This window comes from Antechinus flavipes, chromosome 6, assembly GCF_016432865.1.
Source record: "Antechinus flavipes isolate AdamAnt ecotype Samford, QLD, Australia chromosome 6, AdamAnt_v2, whole genome shotgun sequence".
Classification (NCBI taxonomy): Eukaryota; Metazoa; Chordata; class Mammalia; order Dasyuromorphia; family Dasyuridae; genus Antechinus; species Antechinus flavipes.
In genome coordinates, this window is record NC_067403.1 from 169,192,089 (window position 1) to 169,209,238 (window position 17,150).

A 17,150-nucleotide genomic window follows, 5' to 3' on the forward strand; every position below is an offset into this window, starting at 1 on the left:
GATTCTATGAATTTTACATGCAGTCTGGGGAGAAACACATAATCATATTATATTGCCAGAGGCTGTGCTAAGCACTGAAAGTACAAAAGTACCTTCTTTCTTATCTCCTTTCTTAAAGGCATCTGCATTCTCATGGAAAAACAACATATATAAATCAGAGCATATATGGCTCTACCTTTTCTTGTTGTTCAATCATTTTCAGACTTGTTCCAGTCTTCATGACCCTATTTGGAATTTTCTTGGCAAAGATACTGGAGTGGTTTGTCATTTCCTTCTCTGGCTAACTTTACAGATGAGGAAACTGAGGCAAACGGAGTTAAGGGAATTGATCAAGATCACACACCTAGCAAGTCTTTGAGGACAGATTTAAACTCAAGAAGATTAATCTTCTTGACTTAAGGCTCAGTGCTCTATCCACTGCTAGCTTCTTTCCCTTATACACATTCACGGGTCCTGGGGTGGGAGTGGGAGTGAGTTTGGAATACCTCTTGCTTCTTTTGTCATCATCACTGAGCATCTTTTCTTCCTTTGAAGTCCACTGAGTCCACTTTCCCCAAGATTCTGTCTGGAGTCCTCTCTATTCTCTTGGGAACATCATCAAGTTGCATGGATTTAATTATCATTTCAATGCAGATGATTTACAGATAGATCTGTAAATAGATCTGTAATAAATAGGTCTGTTGATCTATCTATCGTTTTACCTCTTCAGGCCTCAATCTATCTCTTGAACTTCAGTTTTATGTCAATATTTGTTTATTGAACATTTCCAACTCATTGTCCCAGTGACATCTCGGACTTAAAACAGGCAAAACAAAACCACAATCTTTCCTCCCACATAAACCCTTCACCTGAATGTTCCTACTTCTACACCATTATCTTTCCATTCATCCACATTTGAACCTTGATGTCACCTTTTACTCATTCTCCCTTTTCCTACATATGGATTCAATTTCCAAATCTCTCCTTTAAAAAAAAGCCAAACATTTTTATACATACTGTCATTTCTTACCTGGATTAAGTACCTTCCTAATTAGTCTCCTTCCTCAAGACTCTCCCCATTTCAGTTCATTTTACAAGCTCTAATCTAAGTCACCCCTTATTCAATAAACTCTAATAGTCCCCTACTGCTTCCATGATAAAATATGAACATTGCTGTTCAGCTTGCAAAGTTCTTTACAACCTAACTAGCCCCAAACTATCTTTTTATATCCATTGAACTTCTCCTCCCTAACTTCACTATCCAACCAACCTGTACTTGTCTCCATTCCTCACACACACACACACACACACACACACACACACACACACACACAACACTGTCTCCTGTCTCTGTGACTATGATTTTTCACCCTCTAAATTCCATTAGTCTCTTTGCCACAGGGCACCTCCAGATATATGTTTTACTGACTAAACAATTCTAAAATCAAGTCTCAAAACAAGTTCAATGATTATTTCCCTTGAAATTATCAACTTTTCCTAGCCTTAATATTATTAAGAGAATGTTATCTGCAAGAATCATTCCCCTCAGGTCAAATTTTACCTTCTGTTTTCCCTTAGTCCAGTTTATTGTCATATACTATTAATTCTTTGTGTATTATATTTCTAAGATATGACCCTCACTCTGTATTGACAATGTTTTCTCTACATGTCCTCTCCTCTCCCTCCTCCTTTTCTTCCTGGTCCTCCTCTTCCTCCTCCTCTTCTATTTCTCTTTGTGTGTCCTTGTCTCTATCTCTCTCCCCCCCTTCTATATATCTTCTCTTTCTTTTAAACTCCTTTTATATACACTCATGAGAATTGTATTCCTTAAGCACTCTCCTGACAATATCACAATTTAATTGGTAGACTAGATAGATCCATTTGCTTTTTTGTATCAGGGCAGTGAGATGTCACAGTAGATAGAGTTTTAGACTTGAAATATTTAAGACCTGATTCTTTCCAAAGAAGCACACAACTTAAGGGACACTTAAGACTGTATTTCATGTACGATAATCATAAACTTCAACTTGCTGTGTAAAGGAGGGAGAATTTTGAGTTCCTAAACTGTGTGATCCCCTGATCTAGCCTTTAAGTCAGACAATGGAGGTTTCCTGGACAGTGTCAACTTTCGCAGAGAAGTAGTAAGCCCTACACTTGATTTTTTAAACTTACACTGTAATTACATAATTATAATTCAGTTATGGTATAAACCTTTTTAATGAAAATATGATTCCAGAAAACATTTCTAAGGAATAACTTTATTTTACTATTCTATCTGAAGCAAAATAGTTTTAAAAGGAATGAGAAAACATTAAAAAAGCATTATATGCCAAGTACCATGCTAAGTGTACACATAGGAAACAAGGCAGTCCTTGCTCTCCAGAAGCTTACATTCCAAGCAGAGGAGACAACACATATTAGGAAGATAGGTTCAGCTGCAGGTCAGATGTAGAGTCCCAGTGATCCTTGGGGTGTACGAGCAGGATGTATGATAAGGTCCAGGAGTCCTTAGAATGTAATGGTAGGCTGTTTGACAATGCGTAGGGATTTGCTGAATTTCCCCCCATTTTACAGGAAGAATTATTATGGACATTATTATTATTGTCTAAGCACATGGTTAGCATGTCTGACCAATAGTTGAGAAGCAATAATAGACCTGAGGACCTGAGTAGAAACTGACTACTATGTAGAACAGAGGTGAAGATGAAGGATGCAATTTCCATAACATCCATTTGCTATAACTTATTCAGACATTCCCAATTCATTACTGAGCAATAGGGCAGGGGAAAAGAAGTGTTCCAGTTCCCCATAATCTGAGTCCTAGGTTTATCTGATAAGATAAAGAGTAATGTGATTTTTTTTCCCTCTGAAAATACACCCTTTCGTGAGATTCAAATTAATTAAAATTTTTAAAAAAATCATTAGATGTTTATTATGTGCAAAATACCACACCAGGCCCTGAGGTTTCACAAAACAAAGTAAAATAGTCCCTTCCCTCAAAGAACTTACTTTCTAGTGGGGAAACATTCTGGACTAAGTCTGAACCAGACCAGGTTTGGAATGAAATGAAATGCTTGTATTCCATCTAAGAAAAAGATTTACTTAACCGTGATATGGAAAGGATATTTGGCAAGGATCCAATTTCTTGTGGGCTCAGACCTAGGGTTATCTCTACATTTACTGTGACAGTGTGATTAATCAGAAGGGTGTGAAGCCTGAAAATTACTTGATCCCTTGCCTGCTTGTCTTTTGAATGGAGATGACCAAGAAGCTACATCTATGGTTTGAATCTTAGTTTTCTGAACTAATTGTATCTTAAGGATTATTTCATTACCTTTTAGGCAAAAACCAGCATGTTTGGATGTTTGTGGAAGAGAGGTTGCTCTTTCCACAGAGTTTCTCTATTCCAACAGAGACAACTTTTTAGTCAAATAAGAGGATAATAAGAGAAGGAAAGTTCAGCACATGCTCCATGGGTTGATTCTTACAGGTCCATGCCCATGCATGCTTTATGAGGAACTGGGAAGGATCGGAAGATAAATTTCCATGTTTATTTTGATGAAGGAGTTGTAATCTAGGAGAATTTCTACTTTTCCAGGAAACATAGACCTTTATTTTCTACAACCCCACCAAATATTTCATATCCATCCATTTATCATCTATCTATCTATCAATCTATTTACCTTCTATCTAACACATACACACACTCACACCAGGGAGTGTTTCAAGAGGGGCAATTCTTAAAATAATTAAGTTCCATTAATTGAAGTGGAATTAAAATTCACAAAAAAGAAACTATATCTAGTTGTGAAACAGTAGTCTCTATAACACCTTTATGCAATTTCTTTCATAATACTCTTTTCATTAGAAGCATCTCCTAGGTTTTCTCTGGTCAGTTCCTGCTTAGTCTTGGACTGAGGTTCTGAGGTCCTCCTCAAAGCAGCTTTTTCTCCTGTGGGGTTCTGAAATGAAGGGTTCTGTGGCAGCTGGGTAGACATAGCTATGGCAACATTACTCTTAGCCCTTTGTGGATAGGTTTCATCCACCCTTTTCTGGCAGATCTGGATCCGAAGAATGTTTTGAAAACCACCTCGGAATTTCTTGTTGAAGAAACCATAAATAATGGGGTTCACACTACTGTTGCAGAAGGCAAGCCAATGTGCAAAAGGGTAGACATAAATGTTGATGACCTGCATCTGGTATGCAGAGAGGTTGCTGTAGTCAGAGAGCATCATCAAAGTCCAGAGGGGTAGCCAGGATAACATAAAGAGCAAAGCCACAATCAGAAGCATCTTGATGACCCTCTGCTTCTTCTTAGACACCATCTGACTCTTCTCTTGAGTCTGCTTGATCCTTAAAGACTTTGCAGTCCTAGAGAGTGAAATCCCAATTCTGCCATACATGATGATGATGATGAACAAAGGGATCAGGTAGATGTTGGCAAATAACACAGTCGTGTAAATTTTCCTCATTTCTGGGCTTGGCCAGTCCTCCCGGCACCAGTAGAGAGGGCTGGTTTCATTAGGGGAACTGAGCTTAACTCGGTAATATTTTTCTTCCTGTACATGTAGCATGACTGCAGAAGGAGAGATGATGGTGATGGCCAGAACCCAGATTATCACAACAATTCCTAATGCTGCCTGCATGGTGAGCTTTTGCTTGAATGGATACACAATGCATAGAAACCTGAAAAGAAAGGCAAGGATCAAAGAGCAATTACTATGTAATAATAGTCCCAATCATCAGGTAAATTGAATAAAATTGTTATGGCTAGGAAAAAACACACATACATTTTATTTAACTTATTTCTTTTTTTTAAAGTGCTTTAAGATATATCTGGCAGTGGTAATAAGGGAAAAGAACAACTAAAGATGAAAAGAAATAGGCTATTTTAATTTTAAGAAGAATTGATCAAAAGAGTAGTTGATTAGTTTGATGAAGAAATGTATACATATATGTTATGCGTACATATGTACATATTATATATATATATATATTTATGTATCCACATATGTTTATGTAAACCAGGTTTAACATTTTCCTAGAACTCTCCTAATTAGCAGAAGAAATGTTAAAAGGTTATTGCCTGCCTGAGAGAAAGAATTGGACCTAGAAATCTAGAGAAGAGAGCTGTTTTTCATTTGGTCTTTGAAAGAGATTTTAATAGTTCCGATTCTCTTTGGAAGAAGAAATAGAAAGACCTCTTAATGACACATAGTAAAAGCTACCTTTTTAGCGAGGTCCTGATTTCTGGCTTGCCTCTGACAGAATTTGTGGCAAAAGAGTCTCATTCAAAATGCTCTAGGATTCACTGGAAACCTGAATTAGATCAATACATAGATATACAAGTTATTGCTTGCAAAGTTATGCCATGCACATACATCTTTTCATGGAGCCTTCTCCATCCATCCCATCCTACTTCCAGAGTAAGAACTACTGCTTAATTCTGTGTTCTGCTCCTCCTTCCTTTCTCTTCTTCCTCCAGAACTGTCTCATCCCTTTTTTTGGAGGAAAACGAGATTGTCCTTCCTCTACTACAGCCCAGTGGCTCTCAGGTCACCTAACCTCAGGTTCTGAAGTGACCTCTAGGTGGAATAGAAGAGTATTCTCCCATTTATTGCTATAGGACTTTCTGGGATCATTTCTGTATTTTTGCCTAGAGGAAGGATGTTTTTCAGTGTTATTTACATTAGATTCTATCCTTGGCAAAAGATGAATCAATTTAGATCAAACTTCTCCAATCTGCTCACCATTTAAAAACTCAATTCAGGAACACCAACTAAGGTCAAATGTTCTTGCTTAGATTGATTTGGGGCAACAGAGATGTAGGAGAAAGGAAACTCCTGATTTCACCTGATATTGGTTTTATCACATAAAAAATATGGGATATCCCAAATATAGCATATTGGTTTTATCACATAAACAATATGGGGTATCCAAAATATAGCATTTTTAACTTTCCTTTTTTTTTTTTTTTTTAGTGTTTTCCTTAACTTAGGAAAGTTTTTGTTGTGTTTGCTTCCTTATGCTTATTTCTATCTCTTCTCACATATGGCATGGTCTGGAGTCAGGAAGAGACTAGTACTAGAAAATGTATTTGCATGGAGAGAAAGGGAAGGCACTATTGGGGCAGGTGTTGGAACTGGAAAACTTCTGCTTCAAAACGTGGGCTTTGAAGAAAGTGTTGAGGGAAGCACCAAAGTAGAAGTGAGGAGAAAGAGTATTCTAGACATGGAGAATAGTCAGTGCAAAGGCATGAGGATGGTAGGACTGTGAGGAATAATAAGTAAGCCACAGTAGCTATATTGTAAAGTGCATGTAAGGAAGGAATTTGTGAGAAGATTGTAGAGACTAGGGGACTTTTGATGATAGAAGAATTTTATGTTGATCTTGGGGGTAACCTTGATGGTAATAAGGAGCAATGAAGCTTACTGAGGGGGCTGATCATATCTTTAAAATTGAGGATTAAATTTAGGAAATTAGGAAATTCACTTTGGCATGTAAATGGAACATAACTTGTGCTAGAGAGAGATTAGAGACAAGGAGGGCCATTAGAAGGCTATTGTAGTAATCCAGGTAGAAAGTGGTAAGATCCTGAACTAGGATGACGGCTGTGTAAATAAAAAGAGGCATATCCTAGGGATGTTGTAAAGATACAGATGTCAAGATCTGGCAATGGAACGGATATGTGGAATGAGAATGAGGAGTTGAGCATGACATAGAGGTTCAAGACTGGATCAGAAAGATGGTTTTGACCTCGAGAGTAACAAGGATATTCTGAAGAGGGTGGCGTCTGGGAGAAAGATAAAGATCTGTTTTGAATCTGAAATGGCAAATTTGAGATGCAGTTCAAGATGTACTAAAAGTAGTTAAATAAGAATAGCTCAGGAGAGAAACTACAGTGGAATATGTAGCTGTGATAATCATCTGTATGGAGATGATAATTAAACACATGGAAGCTGGATCGCCAAGTGAGAAAGTATGGAGTATTTTGTTTTGGATTCCTTGTTACCCTCTTATCTCTTTGACCAATTTCTAGCTTCTCTTTCCTTTCTTAAATGAATTAATTCTGAACACCTCTCAAGGCAGATTCTTGTCCTTTGGCCATTTTCTATATTCACTGGAACTTCTAACAACTTTCATATTTTTAATAATAATAATAAGCAGGCACCATTTTGCTTTAACTCTATGCAAGGAAGATGACCAATGATATTTATTCTGCTTTCTCTCCAAGTAGATGAGATTATTTGAATCAAGGCTTGAAAAAAATATTTACTAAGTGTTTACTGTGTGCTAAGCACAAACAGAAATATATGATATAACCCTGTTCTCAATGAGATCATAGTCTAATCAAGGGAAACACATTTAGACAATTTTATTTGCAATGTGATAGAAGGACCCTATGATCTTAAGGGTTGGGGCAAATGCCAAGGCTCAAGATCCATGCTCAAAATGTTTTGGCTAGTGAGAGGGCACTATATGGGGGATCAGAAGTACATAGTTGCACAGCAAATGGTTATATCTGATGAGCACATGCCTTTGGACACACAGTAAAACCCGATTGTCTTTCATCTTATAGGAATATGGTGACTTCCTGCTCATCCAAGTGGTTTGGGTAATCAAGTGTGATTGGTAAGGGAAGGGGAGTAATTTTTGTGGCTTAATACTAAGTATCTTGAGAAGATGGAGATGAGCTCAAGGATTGAAGTAGAGTAGGGATTCAGAATTCCTTCCTGAAATGGAGTGAATGTGAAGTTCAACATTCAGCTGTAACGGACAAAGAGAATTATGCGGGAAGAGCTCCCCATTAATTTTTGGATCAAAAATATTTGGGGATAATTGGGATTAAATTCTTCCCTTAAATATTATTGTTCTGTAAGAAATGACCAACAGGATGATTTCAGAGAAGCCTGGAGAGACTTACATGAACTGATGCTAAGTGAAATGAGCAGAACCAGGAGATCATTATACTCAGCAACAACAAGACTGTACAATGATCAATTCTTTTGGAAGTGGTTCTCTTCAACAATGAGATGATTCAAACCAGTTCTAATTGTTCAATAATGAAGAGAGCCATCTACACCCAGAGAGAGAACTGTGGGAGCTGTGTGGTTCACAACATAGCATTCTCACTTTTTCTGTTGTTGTTTGCTTGCATTTTATTTTCCTTTTCAGGTTTTTTTCTTTCTAGATCTGATTTTTCTTGTGCAGCAAGAAAACTGTATAAATATATATACATATATTGGACTTAACATATATTTTAACATATTTAACATGCATTGGACTATCTGCAATCTAGGGGAGGAGGTGGGGAGAAAGAGGGGAAAATTTGAAATAGAAAATTTTGCAAGGGTCAATATTGAAAAATTACTCATGCATATGTTTTGTTACTAAAAAGCTTTAATTAAAAAAAGAATATATTAAGCACCAAAAAAATTCTTCCATTATTCCTATCCCAGATCATTATTTAGGCCAGTTGTCACCTTCATTATTTAAACAAACATAATGACCAAAAGACATTGAAATAAGTGTATAACATACAAAGACATCTCCCAAACCAAAAATATGATTGTTATGAATTATATATTAGTTATTTAAGATATATGCACAGATTTCATTGTACATTAATTTAATACTTTTGACAAATCATATATATGGGATTTGTGTATGTTTTTATATGCTACAAGGGGACTTTATGCCATTTGCTCTTACATAAATATAATCTATGTATTATGTATAATTTATTTATAATATACATGTGATATATTAAATATAATACTATATAAATAAAATATGTTCTATGTTGCATTATATTATGTTATATTATATGTAATTTAAATATAATTTACCATTCTATACATATAATGTTCTTATGTTACACATATATTATTTATACAAGTTATTTTTATTTCTATGAATGATATTCTTATATTTACTCTCTTAGAATAAATAAAACTGAATATTGATTGATTTTTAAATGTAAGCTATAAAGGGGTGATGCTAAAGAATTTAAAGAGAAGATTTGGGTTCAAGACTAGGGTGTGTGTATAACTCTGAGCAAGTCACTTCATCAATCCGTTCTCTAGGCTAGTGTTGTCAAACTTGAATAGAAATAAATCCTTTCAGGTAGCATATCAACCTGGAAAACCACAAATCAATACTACCTTTGTTGTATTGTATTTTTGTTCATTCTGTTAGACATTTCCCAATTACCTCTTAATCTAGTTCTTCAGGACCAAGAGTTTTACAGGCCAAACTCTTCAAAGTCTGGCAGCTGTGCTCTAAGCAATTCCTAACATGATAAAATACAGAAAAGGGGCTACCCTGCACCAATAAAGGTAATTTCCTCCTCGGAGAGTTCCCTATACTAATGAAATCCCTACCCTTGTTTAAATGGCAGGAAGAATTTTTTTTCTTCTTTGTGTTTCTTATACCTTTATAATCCTATCCAAGGAGGTTGTGATTATAGCAAGAATCATGAAACCATAAATCAAATTCAAATTCATGGAGGTTGTGATTATAGCAAGAATCATGAAACCTTAAATTCAAATTCAAATCTCACATTTATGATATGTGAGTTTATTTCTAGTTCCACAATCTATATATAAAGTTAATATAACTGAGCTGGTGTCTAAATAGTGTATTTAGGTGGCACAGTGGATAGACACTGAGTTCAAATCTAGCCTCAGACACTTACTAGGTGTATGATCCTGGGAAAATCACTTAACCATGTTTACTTCAGTTTCCTGATCTGTAAAATAAGCTGGAGAAGGAAATGTCAACCCACTCCATTATCTTTGCCAAGAAAATTCCAAATGGGGTCACATGGAGGCTGGCGTGATTAAACAATAACAAAACAACAAAAATGTCATGGTCAGTAAGTGGTACTTGCTTCAAATATTATATGTCAGCTAACTGATGTAATAGGTAGAGTTCAGGTCTGAATTCAGAAAGATCTGAATTCAAGTCCAGCTTCAGAGATTTACTGAGTGTTTTATCCTGGATAAATTGCTTAACTTCTGTCTCAGTTTCTTCATCTGTAAAATAGGGATAATAATAAACCTTCCTTCCAGAGTTGTTGTGAGGAAAAAATATATAATATTTGAAAAGTGCATAGAACAGGACTTGACACATAGTAAATGTTTAATGTGTTTGTTAATTACTTTTAAAATGACTTTACAGCAATACGCACTACATATAGAATTGTCCTAAAGTTCTGTTCAGATGGGGAAAAAAATCCCAGTTCACTTGATTATCAGTTTAATTCTTTCCCCAGATTTCCTAAATTTCTTAATCTAAAAAATGTAGTACATAATTAAATTCTATATATAATAACTTTGAATCAATCTTTTTCATCTTGAGTAAAAACTCCTGTGATTATCAAACTATTTCATATCTTTTATCCCTGAGGTCAATTTAATAAAACTAGACAATGTAATAGTTTTTCACTACTGAATCTTTTAGAGACATGTGAATCACTCTGAAGGGAGGAGAGAAATAAGAAGTAGTAGAAAGATAAAGGTTGAAAATAGGTGCCATTTGTCATCATGTACACTTTTTTCATGATAGTGTGACTGTTTGGCACGATTTCAGATTCTGATAAGAGCTTACCTATCCCCTGCTATGGCTACCAAAGTGAAGACAGATGAGGCAACTGACATGCCTTGAACCATTCCACTGATCTTGCAAACGGTGCTTCCAAATGGCCATCCTGATAAGGAGAATGAGAACAATGTTAGAGAAAATACTCTTTTCTATGACATTAAAAAGACTATTTAAAAAAGCAATAAACCATGGCAAGGACTAACTCTTATTGTGACAACCAAGGTTTTTAATACCTGAGGATCTATCAAATATTGTTATTAAACCCATACCTGGGCAAAGAGCCTGGAATCATAGACAAGAGACTAGATTTTGTAAATTTTACTTGTTTGAGCAGAAATTTATCTCTAGATGAAAGCAATGCTTTTCTTTGAAAGCAGGGGTTATTTACTTGTCCATGCAGTGACATCTTGGTAAATATTTAACAACCAGCTCTTGGGACTATGGAGGGGATTTGAACAATAATATACTTTTAAGTTTAATTTATATTATTAATTTTTCCCATCCCTTTTTCAAAGTCTAGACAATCAACAGAACAAAGAAATCAAGTTATGATCCCAGGAAAACAGCTCATCAGAAAACTCAATATCTTACAAATTTGTATCAGCTTGAATAGAGAGGTAGGAGGTAGAGAAGAGAATTCCTCCCAAAGTTTTCATTTACCAGCTCACACTCCTTGGACTAGGTTCCACCATGTCTTTATACTGAGTATCATCTTCCCTTGCCTACCCCTGTCCTCAAATTTTGGTTTCCTTTTGGTCTTTTTCTATTAGATTTTAAGTTCCTTATAGGCAGGAACTGTCTTTCTTTTTCATATGTGTTTATCTAAGACTTGATACAGTATTTGGTAGATAGTAGGAAAATAAGGTTTATTAACTTACTGACTAACTAATGATATAACATCTACCTCAGATGGTTATTATGACATTTGAATAAGATAATATATGCAAAGCACTTTGTAAACCTCTAAGTATCATAATTTTTATATTAGTGTTATTTATATTTATTTTGTGAGATTACATTGAATTTTGTTAATTGCAAATATGTTCCTCTCTGCCCTTCTCTCCCACTCTTTACTTAGTTTATTTATTTTTAATATACATTGTTTTATGAATCATGCAGGGAGAGAAAAATCAGAACAAATGGTCAGTCTCCTTAATTACTTCTCTGTTTTCAGATGGCATTTTCTATTCAAAGTCTATTGGGATTGCTTTGGATCACTGAACTACTGAGAAGAACTTTCATAGTTGATCATAGCACATTTTTGCTGTGTTATTGTGTACAGTGTATTACTGGTTCTACTTGTTTCACTTAGCTGATGCTTACATGATGTTCAGTTAAATCTTTTAAGGATTTTCTATAATCAGCTTGTTCATCATTTTTATAAAACAATAATATTCCATTATCTTCTGCAACTTGTTAAGCCATTCCCCAGTAGATGGGCATCCATTCCTTTTCCAATTCTTTGCTACTTCAAAAAGAACTGCTACAAACATATTTGCACATGTAAGTCCTTTTCCTTCCTTTATAATTTCCTTGAGAAACAGACCCAGTAATGGTACTTCTGGGTCAAAGTGTTATAAAACTGTGCACGGTTTTATACTCCTTTGGGCATAGTTCTAGATTGCTCTCCAGAATGGTTGGATCATTTTACAACTCCATCAACACTGCATTCGTGTTCCAGTTTTCCCACATCCCCTCCAACATTTATCATTATTCTTTCTTGTCATTGTAGCCAATCTGAGAAATGTGAGCTGGTATCTCAGAGTTGTTTTAATTTGCATTTCTCTAATCCATAGTGATTTAGAGCATTTTTTCTTATAACTATAAATGGCTTCAATTTTATCATCTGAAAATTGCCTGTTCATATCCTTTGACCATTTATCAATTGGGGAATGATATTTATTCTTATAAATTTGACACAGTTCTTTATATATTTTAGAAATGAGACCTTTGTCAGAAACACTGGATGTAAAGATTTTTTCCCCCAGTTTTGTACTTCCCTTTTAATCTTGTTTCTGTTGGTTTTGTTTGTTTAAATTTTTTTTAATTTAATGTAATCAAAGTCGTCCATTTTGCCTTTCATAATGTTCTCTTCTTTGGTCATAAATTTCTCCCTTCTCCAAAGATCTGATAAGTAAATTACTCCTCATTCTCCTATTTTGTTTATAGTATCATCCTTTATGCCCAAATCATGTATCCATTTTGACCTTATTTCAGTATTGTTTATATTAAATATTATTTTAGATAAATTTTCATCACCAGATACCATAAATATATTCCTAGAGCCTTTCATTTGAAAAATGCTAAATACCTTTGTTTCTACAATGAAAGCCAAAATGTTTTCCTGACATAACAAAGAGAAAAATGTGTAAAACTGAACTGTTATTTCCTGTTTCCTGCTATCTTACACACAAGCTGTCAGAGAATACATAGAGACTGGAACTTCCAAGTTTTCTTCCATTTTGCATTACATAGGAATCAACATACCTGCTATGATATTATCCAGGAGGGTTATAGGCATGCAAAATATCCCTATCAGCAAATCACTGATGGCCAGGTTCAAGATGAAGAAGTTAGTGACTGTGTGCATGTGTTTGTTCCATATCACGATGAAGCAAACCACCGTATTCCCCACTATGCACAGAACAAAGATGAGAAAGTAGGAAATGATGTATATAGCTGCCACCTGAGGCTGGTGGAGATAGTAATCTACATAGGTTATGTTAACATCCAGATACTGCTCCTCCTTCGTGTCATTGATACTCCTGGTCTGAGGACTAGGTTCAGAAAAATTGGAGTCCATTTCCTTATTCATGCTGAACCTTGAACAATAATAACAACAATGAGGGAAAAACATAATTAGAAACTACAGATTTAAGAATAGCAACATAATGCATATGTTGCATTTAGCATATACTTCTATCATGTCTAACATATATTGTATTACTTTCCATTTAGGGGAGGGGATGAGGGGAAGGGAAGGAAAACTGGAACACAAGGATTTTCAAGGGTCAGTGTTGAAAAATTATCCATGCATATGTTTTGAAAATAAAAAGCTTTAATTAAAAAATAAATACACACACTAAAAAAGAACTGCTACATGAAGTCCTTACCCCTCAGTAAATATCTCAGATCAAAGGAACAGAATTGTGGGGTTTGAGATGAGAGAAAGGCACTTTGGTGTTAGCTGTACCACTGTATAAAATAATCCAAAATAAATTCTTGGATCTTAGTATCCTTCTGGATATATTTTGTTATAAATGGCTTTAATTTCAACATCTGAAAATTGACCATTTATCAATTAGGGAATGATGTGTATTCTTATAAATTTGACAGAATTCTTTATATATTTTAGAAATGAAACCTGTATCAGAAATGCTGGCTGTAAAGATTCTCCTCCCCCCCAGCTTTGTACTTCCCTTTTAATCTTGTTTCTGTTGGAAATTATTTTGTATATGCTTATATGTATATCTGTGTTTTTCCTATAAATTACATTTTTCTTGAAGGCACAAACTTTTGCCTAGCAGAGGCTGGTACTTAAGAGTAGCTACTTAATAAATAAGTATTGACTAACTATTTTGGATCGTTTCAGGGGATGCCTCACATAGTACCAATAGCTTTCATACAGTAAGGTAAACAAACATATACCAATATGTCAACTAAAACATTTAGGTGGAATGGTGGAGAGAGCATGAGATCTGACTGCAAACTCTTACCAGCTGTGTGACCTTGAGCAAGGTCCTTAATCCTGTTTGCAAAGAGTTGCAAATATAATCATGAAGAGTTGGACATGACTGAAAAAAAACTGAATAATAATAACCAATAACTGTAGAACCAAAATACAAGAGAAGCAAAGGAACAAAGAACAATGGAGAAAACATATAAAAACAGATGAATAACTAGCACACTGTGTCACTAAACATTAGGGGGGAAAATCAATCATTTTACGGTGGTTAAATGTTTGGATCATGGGAACTGACAAGTAGGAAGGAATTCTACATTTTGTAACCAACCTTAAATATCAGAAAAGTCATTAAGAATGAATATTTTAAAAAGCATGGATTGATTACTTGCAAAGTACTAAGCACTATGCTAAGCATTATCGACACCAATGGAAAATCAGACAGATCCTGTCTTTTGGGAACTCATTCTCTAACATGAAGGAATAATATATAGAGTGGCATATAGGGAAATATAGTTTGGTTTGTTAAGTTATAGGACTAGTGAATGGAGTCACAGAAGAATAGACTGATATAATCTTTCAAGGAACAATGATACAGTTTATTTGTTTATAGTTCTAGAATTAGAAAGTAAAAACAGTTAGGGTATATGAAATATAGTCAACCAATAAGCAACATTGTCAACCTACAGTATTTGATACAATAGAACCTGGGTGGTTCTGGGTGTGGCAGAGTTAAGTTTTTCAGGGCTTGATTTTTGTCAGAGAAGTATGGCAGCTGGTGGAATGGCCCAGGAATTAAGAAATAAAGATACACTTCTAATTTTAAACATATATTTATTTAAAACTAAATATGGAATAAGAGAAAACAAAATAGAAAAAGAAAGCCAGAAAAGGAAATTTTTAAAAAATTAACATGTACTCAGCAGAATATCAGGGAGATTCAAAATTTGTAATGATAAATAGGAGAGATTATATTAATGAGTATACCTCTTTTCTTTGATTTATTATCAGATTGTTCTTTTATTCTCTATGTACTTAAATTTTACAAAGAAAAATTAAAATTAAATCAAGATATAAAAAGAGATAAATTAGTGTATTTTAAAAGGGTATTCTACAACTCTGAACCCCAATTAATGTAACTTACAAAATATTCTATATCCTGTACTGTCATCAGATAAGAATGATTCTGATTGGATTTCAGAATTATTCAATCATAGGTATGAGTTAGGCATAAACAATCCATAGATACCTCTCTTGGATCGATCAAGCAATCAAAAATTATAACTATGTAAAACTAAATGAAACAGGTGACACCAAATGGGAAATGTCACATGGCTAGGTGAATAACAGTAATATCTATCATCTATAAAGCACTTTAAGATTTGCAAAGCAGTTTACAAATATTATTTTATTTGATCCTTATAGCAACACTGGGAAATAGGTACTATTATTATCATACATGAAAAAATTGAGACAGATAGCAGTTAAGAAATTTACCTGAATCACACAGTTGCAAGTGTCTGGTATGGTATTTGAATTTAGATTTCCCTGGCTCCAGGTTCATCAATCTACTCACTGCATCACCCAGTTGAAGAAAATCAATCATGCTTCATGGAATTTTGATAAAACAAGTTTGTGCAAAATCCAAAAATTGCATATTAATTCACGCTAGGAGAAAATTGCTAGGGCAAGGGAGAGGAGAGAGAGCCATCATCTCCTCCTATCCTGAACTCCAAAATATCAGAAGATTTGGATTTCCCAACAGTATAATAAGCAGTGTTCCCAACAATTGTGGCCAACAGCATTACTTGCCTTGGGATTTGAGGACCAACCATACAACCAAAAGCTATATTCACCTAAGGCACTTCGTGAAATCTCTACAAAGGAAGAAAATAACTTCTAATAATTAGTTGCTGTGAATTCACTATTCAGTCATCTGTTCTCTTAAGTGCTGTGCATTCTTCTCAGGGACCTTGTGTGTTTAAGGAGAAAGTGTGACATAGATATTTGGAGTAATAGTTTTGTACTGTTCTTATTCTACTACTTTAGTAAAAATCAAATGTAACAAGATGATAATCAATAGGGAACACCAGATGGGAACTCATAATTGATAGTAATAGAGAGACATTTTGGTGCTATTGCTAGAATCGTAAAAAGAATTAGCTACCTTCTAAGGATCCAACTTGCCATTGGGAGAGGAGGTCCCACATTAAAAATGGTTATTCACATTAGAAAGAAATTACTTCCTTTACTAAGTCTTTATCCCATAGTTCCTTTAAGTACCAAGTACTCATATTATATCTCAATATGAGTGAGATGCAAAAATATGTTTTTAATAAGCATATCAAAAACATAAGTATTGTACACACTAAAACCATATAGCAACCTATTTCCCACAGGTTAGAGTACATTTTTCCCCTTTTATTTCAGACTTTTGATCAATTCTAAAGCTCTGACCTAACTCAACTAGAAGCGAAGATAAAATTCATCTTTATAATCCTTGTGAGTCATTTGTCATTCTTTCTTTTCTATGAGAAGATCTAGACAAAGCTAAGAATTCAATAATGCAAAAAATTGGAAACTCTAATATCAATCAATCATAAAATACATTAGAATACTTCAGGGAAATGATATGCTTCTTGCAAATGTAGAAGCTTGAATTTTGTGTTTATTGTTGACTGTTACAAGGCTATTTGTCAAAATTTGGTGAATTGGAACTTTTAAAGGCAAGCCTTTTAAGTCATCTTTTAAATTTACTACTTATGAATATAGTGAAAGGGTAAGCACATTTTGAAAAACACTACTAATTCAACAACCATAAAAGCATTATGGAAAAATATTCCTATTGTTTCACCCTTTCTGCTTACCTCATATAAGGCACATG

At 34.6% G+C, this 17,150-nt stretch overlaps 1 protein-coding gene across 1 annotated transcript; it reads right to left on the reverse strand.

Annotated features, from left to right (window-relative positions):
- Positions 1 to 2,218: 2,218 nt before the first annotated feature.
- Positions 2,219 to 13,399, reverse strand: NPFFR2 (neuropeptide FF receptor 2). The gene is made up of 3 exons (XM_051964118.1): positions 13,072 to 13,399; positions 10,591 to 10,690; positions 2,219 to 4,665 (listed from the first exon to the last, which is right to left on the reverse strand). Exons 1-3 carry the CDS (start codon positions 13,397 to 13,399, stop codon positions 3,813 to 3,815), a joined length of 1,281 nt encoding a protein of 426 aa, XP_051820078.1. The 3' UTR covers positions 2,219 to 3,812.
- Positions 13,400 to 17,150: the final 3,751 nt, after the last annotated feature.

Excerpts from the sequence above, each read along its gene's own strand:
- NPFFR2 (XM_051964118.1), bottom strand. The coding sequence starts at position 13,399 with ATGAATAAGGAAATGGACTCCAATTTTTCTGAACCTAGTCCTCAGACC. Across the intron at positions 10,691-13,071 it reads CCTGGATAATATCATAGCAG|GATGGCCATTTGGAAGCACC; the intron begins GTATGTTGATTC and ends TCTCCTTATCAG. Across the intron at positions 4,666-10,590 it reads GTAGCCATAGCAGGGGATAG|GTTTCTATGCATTGTGTATC; the intron begins GTAAGCTCTTAT and ends CTTTCTTTTCAG.